Source organism: Ylistrum balloti, unplaced genomic scaffold (assembly GCF_031769215.1).
Source record: "Ylistrum balloti isolate Yb309-2 unplaced genomic scaffold, AGI_CSIRO_Ybal_v1 Utg369972, whole genome shotgun sequence".
Classification (NCBI taxonomy): Eukaryota; Metazoa; Mollusca; class Bivalvia; order Pectinida; family Pectinidae; genus Ylistrum; species Ylistrum balloti.
In genome coordinates, this window is record NW_026782064.1 from 195,038 (window position 1) to 209,875 (window position 14,838).

Consider the following 14,838-nt stretch of genomic DNA (forward strand, 5'->3'; position numbering starts at 1 on the left):
AGCCGTAAAAAGATCATACTTAAGGCAACTACATTGGTATCCAAGTCGTGCGTATAAAATAGGCAACTTAAGATCATTGACACTAAAATGCACAGGCGGGGGAGACGGTATATCGGACTTCAAAGAGGATATAAATAGATATAACGAAGATACTGAACGAACCGCAACATTTGTCACCACGTGTGTGTGTGTGTGTGTGTGTGTGTGTGCGTGTATGTGTGTGAGGGTGTGTTTGTGTGTGTGTGTGTGTGTGTGTGTGTGTGTGTGTGAGGGTGTGTGTATGAGGGTGTGTGTGTGTGTGTGTGAGGGTGTGTGTGTGCGTGTATGTGTGTGAGGGTGTGTTTGTGTGTGTGTATGTGTGTGTGTTTGTGTTTGTGTGTGGGTGGGTGTGGGTGTGTGTGTGAGAGTGTGTGTGTGTGTGTGTGTGTGAGAGGGTGTGTGTGTGTGGTTATATATATATATATATATAATACCGGGCCTTAAAGATGAAATGCTATGCATTTTCGCGCAATTTCTCTCTTCGGTGAAACTACACGGTGATCAGTATTTCCCCTGTATTACTTTAGTTATGTGCAGTTTTCCATTACAACCACGTTTCATTAGCAAAAGTAAGTTGACAGATAAGAAATCAAATCACGTTTTTAGTTTGGAATTACATCTTTAGTTCAACCGAGTGTCTCTCGTTTAAGACATTTCTGTCATCCCAGGACCCCATTTGAAATAAGCTACCTGGTAGCTTTATCCGACGGACTATCCCAGGTAAATGGACATGTCGTATGCTGATTGAGTCTTGTGATCAATACAGTTTAGTTACTGCGATATCTAATGAAGATAACATTTCACCTCTAAATAAAGTCATCGTAACCTAGAACTTTATTCAACCAATTTTTTGTTAAGTTTCTTTATTCATAAGATGTTTATAAGAAATTTAAAAATGAATTGTTTTAGCTTCCAATCAGTACTATATTAACTCGATGAGCAATGTCCGTGATATATGTATCAGTTACACAACTGCAACGTGAACTTTTATTCAGTGTAGGGCTATACAGTGTTCATGTGCTGATCTCTGCTCTCGCGTTAGTAATGCGTTGTACTTTTTAACAGAACTGCTTGAATGTGTTAACTAACGCCAAAAGGACGAATATCAATTTAACAAAATCTCTCTTGTTTTTTTATGTATTAAAGATGTGTTCGAAATCATTCCTATGTCTTTGTTTATCTGTCTCGGCCACTTGGAAATGGGCACCACCTCCCTAATGAGGTGTGGACCAATCAGAGAGAACCATGCTATGGGATTTACAAGCTCGTCCTCTGAAAGGCCTAAAGGCCATAATAGAGGACGTTAATCCCCCTAATAATAATAATAATTTGGGATTTATCACCAGGAAAAGATCAAAGAAAAACCAAGGCGTCATTGGATAATCTGTTATTTCATAACCGTATGTTATGAGTATTTATGTCTTTTACACAAATAAATATAATTATTTATTATCAATTAAAAAAAAAAGATACTGTAGTTTTGCGAAAAAGGAAAAACCACGAATACCGAGGTACCCATCTTTAACATCAAATTTTAAATCAGGATCCGGTATACGCTTTAAATACGCATCTCGTGTAAACGTATGCTATACCTTGATGATTCAATGGCTATCTCGTGACAACCACAATGGCGTCTGCAGCAGGATGCCTCAGTGTGTGTTGTGTATTTTTTGCAGTGACAGCCACTCTTGCCATTAAATATGAACCCAACTGGGCATCACTGGATTCGAGACCACTGCCACCATGGTTCGACGAGGCAAAAGTTGGAATATTTCTGCACTGGGGCGTGTTCTCTGTTCCCGCATTTGACTCTGCGTGGTTCTGGTACTTTTGGAAAACTGAGAAACAGGAGCCTTATGTAAAATTCATGAAAGAGAACTACCGACCTGACTTTACGTACGCTGACTTTGCCTCGAAATTCAGTGCCTCTCTGTACAATCCGGACTACTGGGCTGACATCTTCGAAGATTCTGGTGCCAAGTAATAAGATTGATATTTTTCAGTTGATGTCATACCTGTTTAATACCCATTAATTGTAACGATACTAGCCTATGGCATTATCGATTTTAATCAATGGACGTGTCAAAAACACGTTTGACTACTAGTGATTTTCTTTTTATTCCAATTGTGGTGGGCACCATGCAATGTTCAATATAACACTATATTGTGTTGACATTAAATTTCAAAGTTGTGTTGTATATTCAAAGGCTACTGCAAAGTAATACTGTGTTCACTAAACAAATGACGTATATTATTTGAATTATTCATCCCTCACTATAACTGACCCTAATTAAAGGCTCAGAAAAGTGGGTCAGTTGCCTGTTTGTTCATAGAGACCAACAAAAATTTTGTAGTCTGCTATCATTGTCACTTTTATCCAACTAATGAATACCACATTTGATTATTCCTGTGTAATAGGAGCGGAAAATGCTCATCCTGACCGGGGACTAGATCCAATAACCTCCATATGCTTTGAAGGATGCACTACATATTGAGATAGGTGGTCGCCAACTATTGACTCAGTCCAGTTCTACTACATTCCTCCCTCCTTTTTTCTATGTCTTTGCTTCCAAGACATAACTATTTACAGCCAAAGTTAGGGTATCTCCTTTTCAAGCATTCACCTACTTCAAACGAGTTGGTCATGAGCACCACATGTATTTGGAGCAGTAAAATGCATGACCACCCTTGGGGTATGAACATGGGACACTCCAAACTATAGCAGATACTCTTCCATTTGAATTACCTGGTCATTGACAATCATCCAAGTCCAGTTTTTCTACACTTCTATAAATAGATATGTTTTAAAACAACCTTCAGTTCGAGGGAGAGAAAGTATAAATGAAACTATGAAATATAAATGGAACTAATTCTTTCAAAAACTGCTCATTTAGATAAATTGATAACACCCATTAAGTAATAAAAAAAATTCTGGTTGAATACTATACAATTTAATTACAATTTGGTATTCAAATTAACTGCGTTAATATGTAGTTACTTTGAACATCAAATTTTAATTAGATTGAATACTACATGCCTTGTATGATCAAGAACTTTGTGTCGTTTCACCTTTCCAATACAATACATTTCAATAGGTATGAATTATGTAATAGATTTAGTAAACTGTATAGTTTACAGAGGAACATGATAGCAGCAACAGAAGTAGAGTCACTTTTGTTACTTTGGTTATGAAAATTGTACATCAACTTCAAATAATTATCTGGCAAATATAGACAATGATTTGAAGCTTGATTTTTAACGGGAAAAATGTAACATAGTGGAAATATAAGGACTGTGTTTACATACTTGATTATTGAACTTGAGACCACACAAGCAATCTAGTCCTCACAGTGATGGGACACTAAGGGTCATGGTGTGATGACTCAGCCATATACATGCCTGTTTATAGATAAGTTTTTTGTAGAGTCACAGCAGCTCTTTAAAATTTTCCTTTTTTTCTCTTCCACTGGGGTGTGACTTCACACTTAATTTGGCATATACTATATATATAGCCCTACTTCATACCTTAAGGTTTAATGGAATTGTGTGTCCAGCCATATCTATATATAACCCTTTTACCTGTATTCTTTTGTGTGGATTCAGTCGCTAAAATAAAATTGGGAAGATGTATTCAAAAGGTTTGAAAGATTTGGTTACTGATAATATGTGAAGCAGGATTCTTAGCGAAACAAGTTCAGTTGTAATTGTTTTGAATGACCAAGTTATATGTCATTCTCAAGTAATAGAAACTTTAATTAATTCAATGAGTTTCATCAAGTATTTTTTTCCATCTGTATCACTGACTGGTCTTTTTGTAAATTTTCTTCTTTAGAAATCTTAATTAGATATTTGATTTCTTGATACCATTGAAGAAGGCATCTATTACAAAATTTAAATGGAATTTGTGATTGCTTATGATTCGAAGGTATGTCACTCCTGGACTAGATATATTGGGAGACAGCAGGATCTTTGCTTCAAAAACTTGCTTCTCTAAACCACCTGTAAAGACTATACCAAAATTTCGTTTGAAATACCACAAAGATAAGATGATCATGTTTTCATTGGATCTTGGTGCTGGGGCCCAGCCAGTGAAGATGAAGTGTTTTCACAGCTATTGGATCTCTGACTCTCAGAGCCTCTGGTCTTTGCCATGTATCAGACTTACCATAGGTATGCAGAAATAAATAATTTATTGGTTTGTTTTGCTGTCAGTTATTGAAAAGCTTGCAGTCAATGCAGTCTATTTAACTCCACAGGTATGTTGTTCTTGTCACAAAGCACCATGAGGGTTTCACGCTGTGGCCATCCAATCATTCATGGAACTGGAATGCTTATGACGTGGGGCCAAGAAGAGACTTATTGGGTATGATGACAAGTTCAGAGTTTTATCCTTCAATAAATTAAAACCCAAATATACACAACTTTCTCTAAAAAAAGAAGAACAAATGTAATGTATTTATGTCCATATAGTAATAATAAATCGAAGTAGTTTCAATCATAACATACCCAAGCGTCGCCTGTTAAGTAATTTATTAGCCGACTAGTTTTGTCTCAGTAAGTGAGGCTTCATTAGGGCTGATCAACCCAACTACTTGAGACTGATGTTGGGTCTTCACTGTTCAGTTTAATATAGTAATCATTTACGTATCTGTAACAGAGGTCATTATTTATTTCAATGCCTCCGCTAGGAATCGAACCCGGGACCCCTGGCTTACTAGTCTGATGCTCAACTAATCGAGCTAAAGAGAAGTTCTCTCTAGCCGAGTGGTATATTGCAGTTAGTAGTTTACCAGGGTTACATATCTGAGAAATACTCAAGATGATATTATATGATAGTATTGATATAAAAGTTGTTGACATTTTGAAAACATGCCTCCATTTATGATCTTTGCTGGAAGGAAGTGAGAAAATCTATTTGACATTTCTGTTGTTGTTCGGTATTATGAACACGGTAATGCTCTATTTATACTTCACAGTGACGTTTGAATGACTGTACACCTGCATTCTACATGCATAGACATGTACTTTATTTTATTTATTGAAGTTCAGCAGAAATACTTCCAACAGTTTATATATTAGCCCTAACTCCCTGGCTTATAATGGGATAAACATGGTTTAGTCAAGATGTAATGTTATCAAAACGTTTTTTACATCTTATTAATGTCTCTTATTGTATGTGTACTCACACTGTTGTGACATAAATTATATTCACATGGTTAGCTTGATGTTTAGAAAAGCTTAAAGTGTCAGGCAAACTTTGTTAGTCACACAGAGAAAAAAATAAGTGCTTTTTCTTTTCTTGCATTTAAATATAAATTGAGTTATGAAATTTTTTAAATTCCTTTAATGCCCTGTTGGGTTTGTCAGTCCTAGGTGAAACAAAAAAATGTTGTTTAGTTGAATTAAGATGAATGCAGTGATGTTCTTAGAACTGAATTCATAATTGTAATTAAACAGTATAACAAATATGAATTAATTACAGACAGGGTATTCTCTAGACACACTTAACATCTTACCATATATGAATGCCTCCTAAGAAAGTTTTGGATTGAAAATATTGGCAACTTTCAAGATGATAGATATCACAAATGCAACAGTAATTTTTGTAGGATTTTCCTTGTGACTCCAGAGCACCATTTCCAAAATTTGATGAGTCCTTGCAGTTTCAAAGAGATATAGAGAGTTTTCAGAATTTGTAGGAGTTTCACTGGAAAGGCAGAAGTCCAAGACTCAAATATCCGAGTCCTAAAAATCACTGTTCCATTATCTAATACTACAGGAGAGCTTGCTACTGCTGTGAGGAAGAAGAAAGACATCCACTTTGGGGTCTACCATTCACTATTTGAGTTTTACAATCCACTCTTCCTGCAGGACCAAGCTAACGGCTTTAAAACTCAGGAATTTGTCACGGTAGGTCCATTCGTCCTGTGCCGTTTTTCCATTTTGTGAATATTTTCCTTGTTCTATCAATTTAAAGTAAGAATTATAGTTTTATTTACAAATCAGTATTGTGTTGATGTTTTGATATGGACCACTGTAGACGAAGACCATGCCAGAGCTTTACGAACTCATCAATACATACAAACCAGAGATTCTGTGGTCAGACGGGGACTGGTTAGCAGCTGACACTTATTGGAATTCCACCAATTTCTTAGCTTGGCTGTACAATGAAAGGTCAGAAACAGGTGTTTGGTGTTGTTTTTTCCTTGAAAGGCAAAGTTATTGGAGGATCATAATATTTTAATTGCTTAAATGTTCTGTGATTAATTTAGACAAAGCTTGCAAAATGATTCATAGTCAATGTAACACTCAAATGACTTTTTTTGATTGTCTGAAAGACTTTGAACATTTTTATTATAGCATGCCTCTTTGATAAGTGGGATATTTTCTATGGTCTTCTCATTCTAGAATACGTTTTAAGTCACACTCTACGTTACTGAATTCTACATTACTGAGGTCATTGTAATTCACATGTGTTTTACAGCCCTGTGAAGGATGTTGTTGTGTCTAATGACCGCTGGGGAAAGGGACTGTATTGTAAACATGGGGGCTTCTGGAACTGCAAGGACAAATACAACCCAGGTAAATATAAAAATGTTTCCACACAATCCCACTTCACACACATACATCTTTACACACAGCTCCATATCACCATCTCTCCACACTATTCATATCTACTCCCTCAAATTTCTCACCTCCACACATATTGCACACATTCTGTTACACTCGCCAACAATCCCCACATATCTACTCCCTCGAATTTCTCACCTCCACACATATTGCACACATTCTGTTACACTCGCCAACAATCCCCACATATCTACTCCCACGAAGTTCTCACCTCCACACATATTGCACACATTCTGTTACACTCGCCAACAATCCCCACATATATTCCTGCTAAAGGTAATCCAGCTGATATACATACTACCACATACCTTCCCATATACATACCCCCATTAAGCATCTTCCCACTTACACATTCCCACACTCATTTTCTCATGTACAAACTCCTTTACACACCTTCCTACATGCATATATATATACCCACACACATCTTTCCAGTTACATACACCTCTCCCTGTTTTACTTTGTCACAAAATATCAATATTCAGCTCCATATCTTTGATGCTGCATGTCCTTCAGACTTACATTGTTTTATGGAAAATTGTTTCTGCTACGCCATTTTATAAAAGGACAGAGCTAGGTTAACTCCCCTTTTTCATTGCCTTGAGTTAGTCTTTTTATTTAGCTGAAATCCTTGGGTCATTATTGAAGTTGAAGAATGTGCTTATTTTACAAACATTTTCTGGTGACCTTTGGGTGAAGGTCACAAAGATCAACAGAGGAAAATTTAATCCTTAGTGAAACTGATGGAGATAAATGAATCAAGAATGCAATGTAATATAACTATCATATGACATCAGATAGCTTCAATGATGTCTTGAAGTGAAAAATATGCTTTATGTTATTAATCTTCATTGTTTTTACAAAAGACCTCTTGGTTGAAAGAAATTTTTCCCTGAGTCAGTAGAAAGCAGCATTTTAGGACAGTTACTCCTTCGTATGTCTGCAGACACTAGTTTCAAACAGTTATCGAAACAAAAAATTTCTTCATAACAGGAAAGCTTTTGCCCCACAAGTGGGAAAATGCAATGACCATTGACAGACGGGCATGGACTTATCGGCGTGACATTACCTACTTCGACGTCCTTTCTCTGCATGAAATCTTGACTTTCTTGGCTGAAACTGTGAGGTAAATTGACTACCTATGGGCTCAGTAATCCATGTCTCTTCTCTCTTGTTTTCTCTACAGGGTAGTGGTGACTGGTTTCCATGTAGGGGAACAGTTTTGATAAATATCTTCAGTAAAGCTTCTGTTGTTTTGATTACCAGATAAATACATGTAGTTATTTAGAAGAATCTTCTTCTTTTAACACCAGTAGGTTGGTGGACACTTACAGGTCCATGCTCAAACACTTGATTAAATATTTGTCCTTGTTAGGTATCGGTACTGTGCTAAATGAAATCTTTGGGAGCAGTGATTGGATCTTTAAATCTGAAATTTGAATTGTTTAGTATGAATGACAGCATTGAATTAAACATTTTGTAAACTTTTCATTCAAACAAACTGAATGTAATATTAATCACAATTGATTGCTTCATTGTAAAATATTGAGTATTTTATATCATTATTGTGCACAGATACTTAAAGTTAATTATCCCCGGCTTGATATTAATTTGGGTTCGTCTGTCCGTCTACCTGTCCCTCTGTCTGTCACACTTTCGTTTTCGTGTTGTAATTCCCCAAATATCATCCAATTTGGGTGAAACTTGGTCAGCAGATGCATCTTGGGGTCATTAAGACTGAGTTTGACTATCAGTGTCATCTGTTAATAATTATGCATACTAATGAGGTATCCTTTGATTTCTTTGGTCGGTTCATAACCATTCTCTAACTTCCCTAAATATAATCTGATTTAGATGAAACTTGGTCAGCAGATGCATATTAGGACACATAAGACTGAGTGCAGCAATCAGCATCATATGCTAATATATATGCATACTAATTAGGTATGCTTTCATTTCTTTGGTTTGTCAGTTTTTGTGCTTTAACTTTCCTAAATATAATCTGATTTAGATGTAACTTGAAGTCCCACAAATATTACCAGTTTATCATTAAACTATATCATTCTACATAGCATTATGACATGTTTACTCCTAACCTCTAAAATATTTACTTACAATATGTTTTGACAGTGAGGGATATAAATTACATGAATTTGCTTGTTTGAATTTTGTATTTATCTTAAACCTCTTCCCAAACTAGCTGTGGAGGAAACCTGTTGATGAATGTTGGACCAAATGCTGATGGCCGAATCATCCCTATATTTGAGCAGAGATTGAGAGGTTTTGGAGCATGGATGAAAATCAATGGAGAAGCAATCTATAAATCAAAGCCATGGCACACACAACAAGATAATGCTACTCAGGGTGTCTGGTGAGTAACAAAAAAATACTTTTTACTCAACATTTTGTGACAATTTGCCTGTATTTTTAGCCCACCATTTGAGCCCAACATCATCAGATGATGGGCTAATCAAATTTCCCTTCATCTGTGGTTCATCATTCCTTGACCATTCTTATTGAAACCGAGGGGTGTATGAGTGTGAAACAAACAAACGATTTATTTTAGTATTCAAAAGAATACGCTGAAACGATACAAAACACAAGACTTACTACACTCACGCTTAACATTATTGATACACATATTACATAGACGATTACAGACTGACTGTTAACACTTATCCATAAAGTACGTACGTTTAACTGGGAATAATAGAATAACAAGTAATAAATTGGAAACATATAATATAATTATTTCCTTAACTATTATTTCAATAAATTATAAATTAACTTTACACATATTTCATAAGTGTATGGACTTCTCATTACAATATATACTTCTTTATTGATACTCGTGAATGGCAAATCACATTCACAAACGTGTTACACTAATAAAAAGGACACAAATATATAACTCATAATAATGGCGGTCACTCGGGTAAACCCCACACGTACGTACACAAATGAATTTAATTTAAAATATCACAAAAAACCTGTACACATAATACCAAGGACTCTTGGAAAAATACCGCGCGCCGGTTGGGATAAAGGGCAAGTATAACAGGTTAGAACATATTAATTCTGAAATCGAGATCATACCTCTCTTCTTTCAGTGTCCATCGTCACTGCTGCCATTCTGTCAACTCTCCGTCTACACACAAAAGAAACCGCACAAACACACTGACCAGTCAAATAAGAGATAGACGGTGACATTACACTCTTGACTTATGACCCTTTTATTGGACATATACAATAACACATATACATATATAAATTCAATAAAAATCCAACCCTGCCACATTATTATCACTATTTGTGGAGGTGAACTGGATGCATCATTCTCAAACTTTGCCTTGGTTCATAGTTATGCACAGTTCTAGGGATTGATAGAAAAAACAAGATGGCTGACAGGTTGCCATCTTGGTACTTGACAATCATAGTTTGTAAGTGCTATTTCTGTGTTCAATGGGTTATTCTCAAACGTCATATGTCGGTTCCCCTTGGTACCTAGTTGAGGGGCTGATCAGAAAAACAAAATGGTTCGCTGGCAATCATCTGGAATTGGGATTAATATTATCACTTTTTCTTAAAGGAATTTTCACGTTTCATACAATTAAAAGCCAAAGAAACAAGTGTATTTGCCAAGACAGCCATATAATTTTTTTTTGTGACTGAGAAAGCCACCCAAAACACCCTTTTCTTCTTCCTCAGGTACACAATGAGGAACTCTGTGAATGTAACGGGTGTGTACGCCATCGTCCTCTCCTGGCCCACTAATGGTGTCCTTCAGCTGTTGGCCCCAATCACCCAGACCAGCACTGTCATTGAAATGCTTGGTGTACCTGGTAAAGAGCTCAAATACATCAAGGGAGTTAATGGAACCATCAACATTACTTTTCCAACAATCTCTACCGACCAGCTTCCGTCAACAGACGCCTGGGTCCTCAAAATGACCAACCTCAAGAACCAAAAGGTTTACCATCGTCCAGACTTTGTGGATATGGCAAATGTTGTGCCGATCAACCTCCAGCCATAGACACTTTCAGCTGTGAAATGAATGGAGCATTATTCTCCTAGATGGATTGAAAAACAAGTCTTTTGCTAAGAAAACTTTTTTTTTCTATTTCTTTGATTTTGAATATTAGAATCTCGCTCTCTCTTTTTTTATGTTTTATTTTTTTTAAATCTCCTTAAAAAATACACATTGTTAGTCCAAAAGTTGTAATGATAAAAACAAACGACTGTCATGTACATTTTGTACACAAATTTTTGATTTCTTTATGCAATATACCGTACTCTGATTTGCACTTAGATTTATGTTATTGTGATACAGATTGTCACTTTTGGATGTTTTACATCATTTTGGATATTTTTGTTACTACATAGAGTGTTTATCAGAGTAGACCTATTTTGATTTCATTGACGATATTAAATTGGTAATCTTGTCAATATTGCTAACAAAATAGGATAGATATCTTACATTGTTTACAACACCATATCCATGTGAACATTTCTACAGCTTGACCTCAGACAATATTTCAGCCTTATTTTGTATGAAAACACTTCGTGATATTTTCCTTTATATTTACAACACCTGTCCATAAAGTTTCCTAGAATCGATTCATCTATTTTTTGTAAAGAACTTTAGTTTTTCACAATGTTTTTGTGGCTTTAAAATTATAAATTTCTTGACAAAGTTTGAGGCTTGCTCTTTTCAGTACTCTAAGGACATGCTTAAACTTTTTAAAAATCCGTTCCTTGTTCTTGCATTTTAAAACAACTTTTGGACATTATTTTTTAATTCGCAAGGCAGTTTCACAAAAATTTCTGTGATAATGGTGGTCATATGACTTACTTGGGTTATAATCTCATAAAACATATTGCATAAATATCAAGTATGAATATGATATCACATAGAACATTCTTGCCATTCTTTAATAATTCTTCAACTAAAAGTAACCTCAGGTACCTGTGTGTATAATCCATTATATTTCACACTGTCAACTTGATCTACCTTCACCTGTTTGTGTATGTTTTCATCTTTTTTTGTTATATAAATATATGATACATAAATGTTATTTTTCAACAACTGTGAAACAAACTATTAGCTTATATTAATCAGTCATGTTGGCCAGGATGGCAGTGCATAGGGATGTGTTCCTTACTGAGGGTGGAAACTGGGGTATCCTAGAAAATCCCACGTGGTCGGGCAGGTGACCTCATACATTTTACATCCATTCAGAGAATCCAACCCCACGTTACTACTGTGCCACCTGACCATCTGTTCTTTAAGCGGTTCTGGTCTATATCATGATAAACATGATAAAGTTTTCATGTCATTTCTCTTCATCAAGGCCTTCAGACCCTTGAAGGAAAGATTTTTGCATAGCATTAATCATATGACTACCAATGCACCTGATTAGGTATATATTTTATGATAATATTTCTTACACATGTTCCATGACATAACAGAACAAAATCTAGTGATATCCAGGAGGTTAGTAAAGGCCCTATTTGTTTTAGTGTAATGACCTTTGCCACTGTTTTATCACATGTATATTTGTATATATATTATTTTTTTAGCACCAATTTGGAGTAAGGTGTTTTAGTTGAACTTATACACAAAAATGTAAGTAGTTTTTTTTTAGTTCATGAGAAGAAGTCATTTCTTTTCACAAACTTTTACGCAGTGGTGAAGCATCAGTCATCCATCTGTCTGTTGTCAACTTTTTACTTAAAGCAACTTCTTCTCAATAACCAATGGACCAAATGTTTCGATGTTTAGCTGGTATATTCCTAGGATTAAGCCAAACAAAGTTTGCAAAAAGAAATTACCTTGACCTATAATCAGGGTTTTGTTTTTTGTAAAGTTTGCCATGAAGAGATGCATTTACGAACAGCATTGTATAACAGGTCAAGGTCCATTTTAATTCTTGTTTGTTTTTTTTATGTTTTTTTTATATCACATTTAAGCAGATACAATTATCCAATAACTTATATGGAAATGCATGTTATACACAAGGATTCATAAATAGTAATGAAAAATACTCAAAATATCATCTTAATACTTTTTTTATCTAGGATTAATGAAGTGTTGTGAATTTTTTAAGTATGTGGAAAAAATGTCAATATTAGACCAATCAGAAGAAAAATTTCCATTCGCTACATTCAAACATTGATTTTCTGTCACAATTCAACTACTGTGATTCATCTTTGTTACATTTATCATGAACGAAGAAAACTGAAATAACTCTACGCAATTGATGTAGTGTCCTTAGCCAATACTTATACAGCCATGTGTGCTCATTTAGTAAAGAAAAGCTTGCGAAATATGCTTCTTAGCCAATAGTTGTAGAGGTATGTGAACTCCTGTAGAAAGCTTGTGAAGGACGTGATGTGTGGTATCAATGAGAAATTGTTAAACAATCTTTATTATTGATAGACACATTTGTTTATTATATTTAGTAACTTATAATCATTGAAAACATAGAATTCTTATATGTATTCATGACTTCATCGTTGAAAAGTTTAGAAATAATGTAAAGATTCAGGTCCTAAAGCCTGCGATAATATCTTTTCCATCTGTAACTGAAATTAGAACTATGCAATACATAATTATACAGTACACATAATTTTATCTTGGTGTGGGTGTATTTTTAACTGTTTACACTTAGTGAGATTATATTTTTTATGTTTTTGAACGTGTTGATTATCAATTTGATCTAATATTAATGAAATTTAAATCTTGTAACCAACGCAGAGGTGCCGACAGGTTCCTTCTGAGGTCCCTAGCTTTGTGGATACGGTAGGTATGGAGGGTGATGGTATGCAGAGAATAAGATATGATGAGTTACAACCTTAACTTACCACAGCTGATTCTTGTATTTATTCACTACACAGTGATGGTTGACAGGTTTCACATCTTTGATGATGCTTCATCAGAACCATCAGTTACATTGAAGTAGTTAAAGTACAGTTCAGACTGTTTCAATGTATAAAAATGGATGTAACAATTGACACTCTATATAGAACATCATAGAAAGTAGTTTAAAATGAATGAAACTAGAATATTTAAAAGTCATGGTTTTAAACAGGCTCAAATGTGGGATTCTCATGAATGAGTGCATGAAAGTATAGTCTATTTAGAAAGTTAAACTAGTGATGAATGGAATAAACATTTATGTATGCTGTATACACGGTTTCCAATGTGAGGTTTTGTACTGGGGAACTTGTCAATGTCGAAAGTGTCCGAGCTGTCTGATACTCTAGGTGGCTCTGCTGGGCTGATCATTTCACTCCGCGTGTAGTATGGAGTGGGGTCCTCTTGGAGAAGACTCTCTTTGCTGGATCAGTCCAATAAAGCAAGGTCCAAGGGATCCTCTTCGATTTGCTTGATTTTACAGTTGTTGAATGTGGCCATAGTGGTGAATGGTACTGGTCTAAATTTTACAATAAACAATTCCCTGGTCCAGGTTTCTTGTGGTCTGATGTTTTTATCTGGAATGGCAACATCCTTCCTGGTAGTATCTTCATCATCTTGATGGATTCCTCGTTATAGCCTGAAGGCATTTTGGCCATATTTTTGCTATGATCATATCTTCTTTTAAACGTAGAAAAACAAATCTTTCATTTGAAAAGTTTCCTCACAAACACATGAATTATATTTGTATGTTTCTTAAGGCTTCCGATCGTGATAAATGTTTTAGGGCATTTACCACATGGTATCTTTTGGTGTTTGTGCCAGCGGTCCGATGCATTTCCTTGTCCATGTAGCAAACAAATACAAAAATTACCTGTGGTGGGTGGAGGTTGTATTGCAACATATCTTTATCAAATATTGATGCGTTTTGTACAAATGTATTTATGCTGAGATTGCCAACTCTTTTAAAGGAGATGCAATGTTCTTTATATATTTTGATTTTTCATATATTTTAATTTCAAAAGTGTTTTTATCTCAAAAACATGATTAATATTGTGAATAAAACATTCCATTAATAGTAAAGTTTTACTTGTTGTCTTTAGAGAGTTCACCTCAGTTGCTGTTTTCACTCATATTAATTTCTGTTTTATAACCTGTGCCATTACTTATTGTGCTTGAAATAAAAATATCATTATATCACATAATAGCGTTAAGTGTCTTAAATTCTTTATACTAATTCTTCTTAATAACTT

At 35.1% G+C, this 14,838-nt stretch overlaps 1 protein-coding gene across 1 annotated transcript; it reads left to right on the forward strand.

Moving 5' to 3' along the window:
- The first annotated feature begins 1,666 nt into the window (after positions 1-1,666).
- Positions 1,667-14,754, forward strand: LOC132547659 (alpha-L-fucosidase-like). The gene is made up of 8 exons (XM_060211445.1): positions 1,667-2,019; positions 4,296-4,402; positions 5,819-5,949; positions 6,080-6,213; positions 6,524-6,621; positions 7,663-7,795; positions 8,870-9,040; positions 10,378-14,754. The coding sequence occupies exons 1-8, from the start codon at positions 1,667-1,669 to the stop codon at positions 10,700-10,702; spliced, it is 1,452 nt and encodes a 483-aa protein (XP_060067428.1). The 3' UTR covers positions 10,703-14,754.
- The last annotated feature ends 84 nt before the right edge of the window (positions 14,755-14,838 follow it).

What these genes read in the sequence shown, in the direction of transcription:
- LOC132547659 (XM_060211445.1), top strand. Translation starts at nt 1,667, where the DNA reads ATGGCGTCTGCAGCAGGATGCCTCAGTGTGTGTTGTGTATTTTTTGCA. An exon ending in GCCAAGAAGAGACTTATTGG is followed by an intron (nt 4,403 to 5,818) that starts GTATGATGACAA and finishes CTAATACTACAG; the next exon opens with GAGAGCTTGCTACTGCTGTG. An exon ending in TTCTTGGCTGAAACTGTGAG is followed by an intron (nt 7,796 to 8,869) that starts GTAAATTGACTA and finishes TTCCCAAACTAG; the next exon opens with CTGTGGAGGAAACCTGTTGA.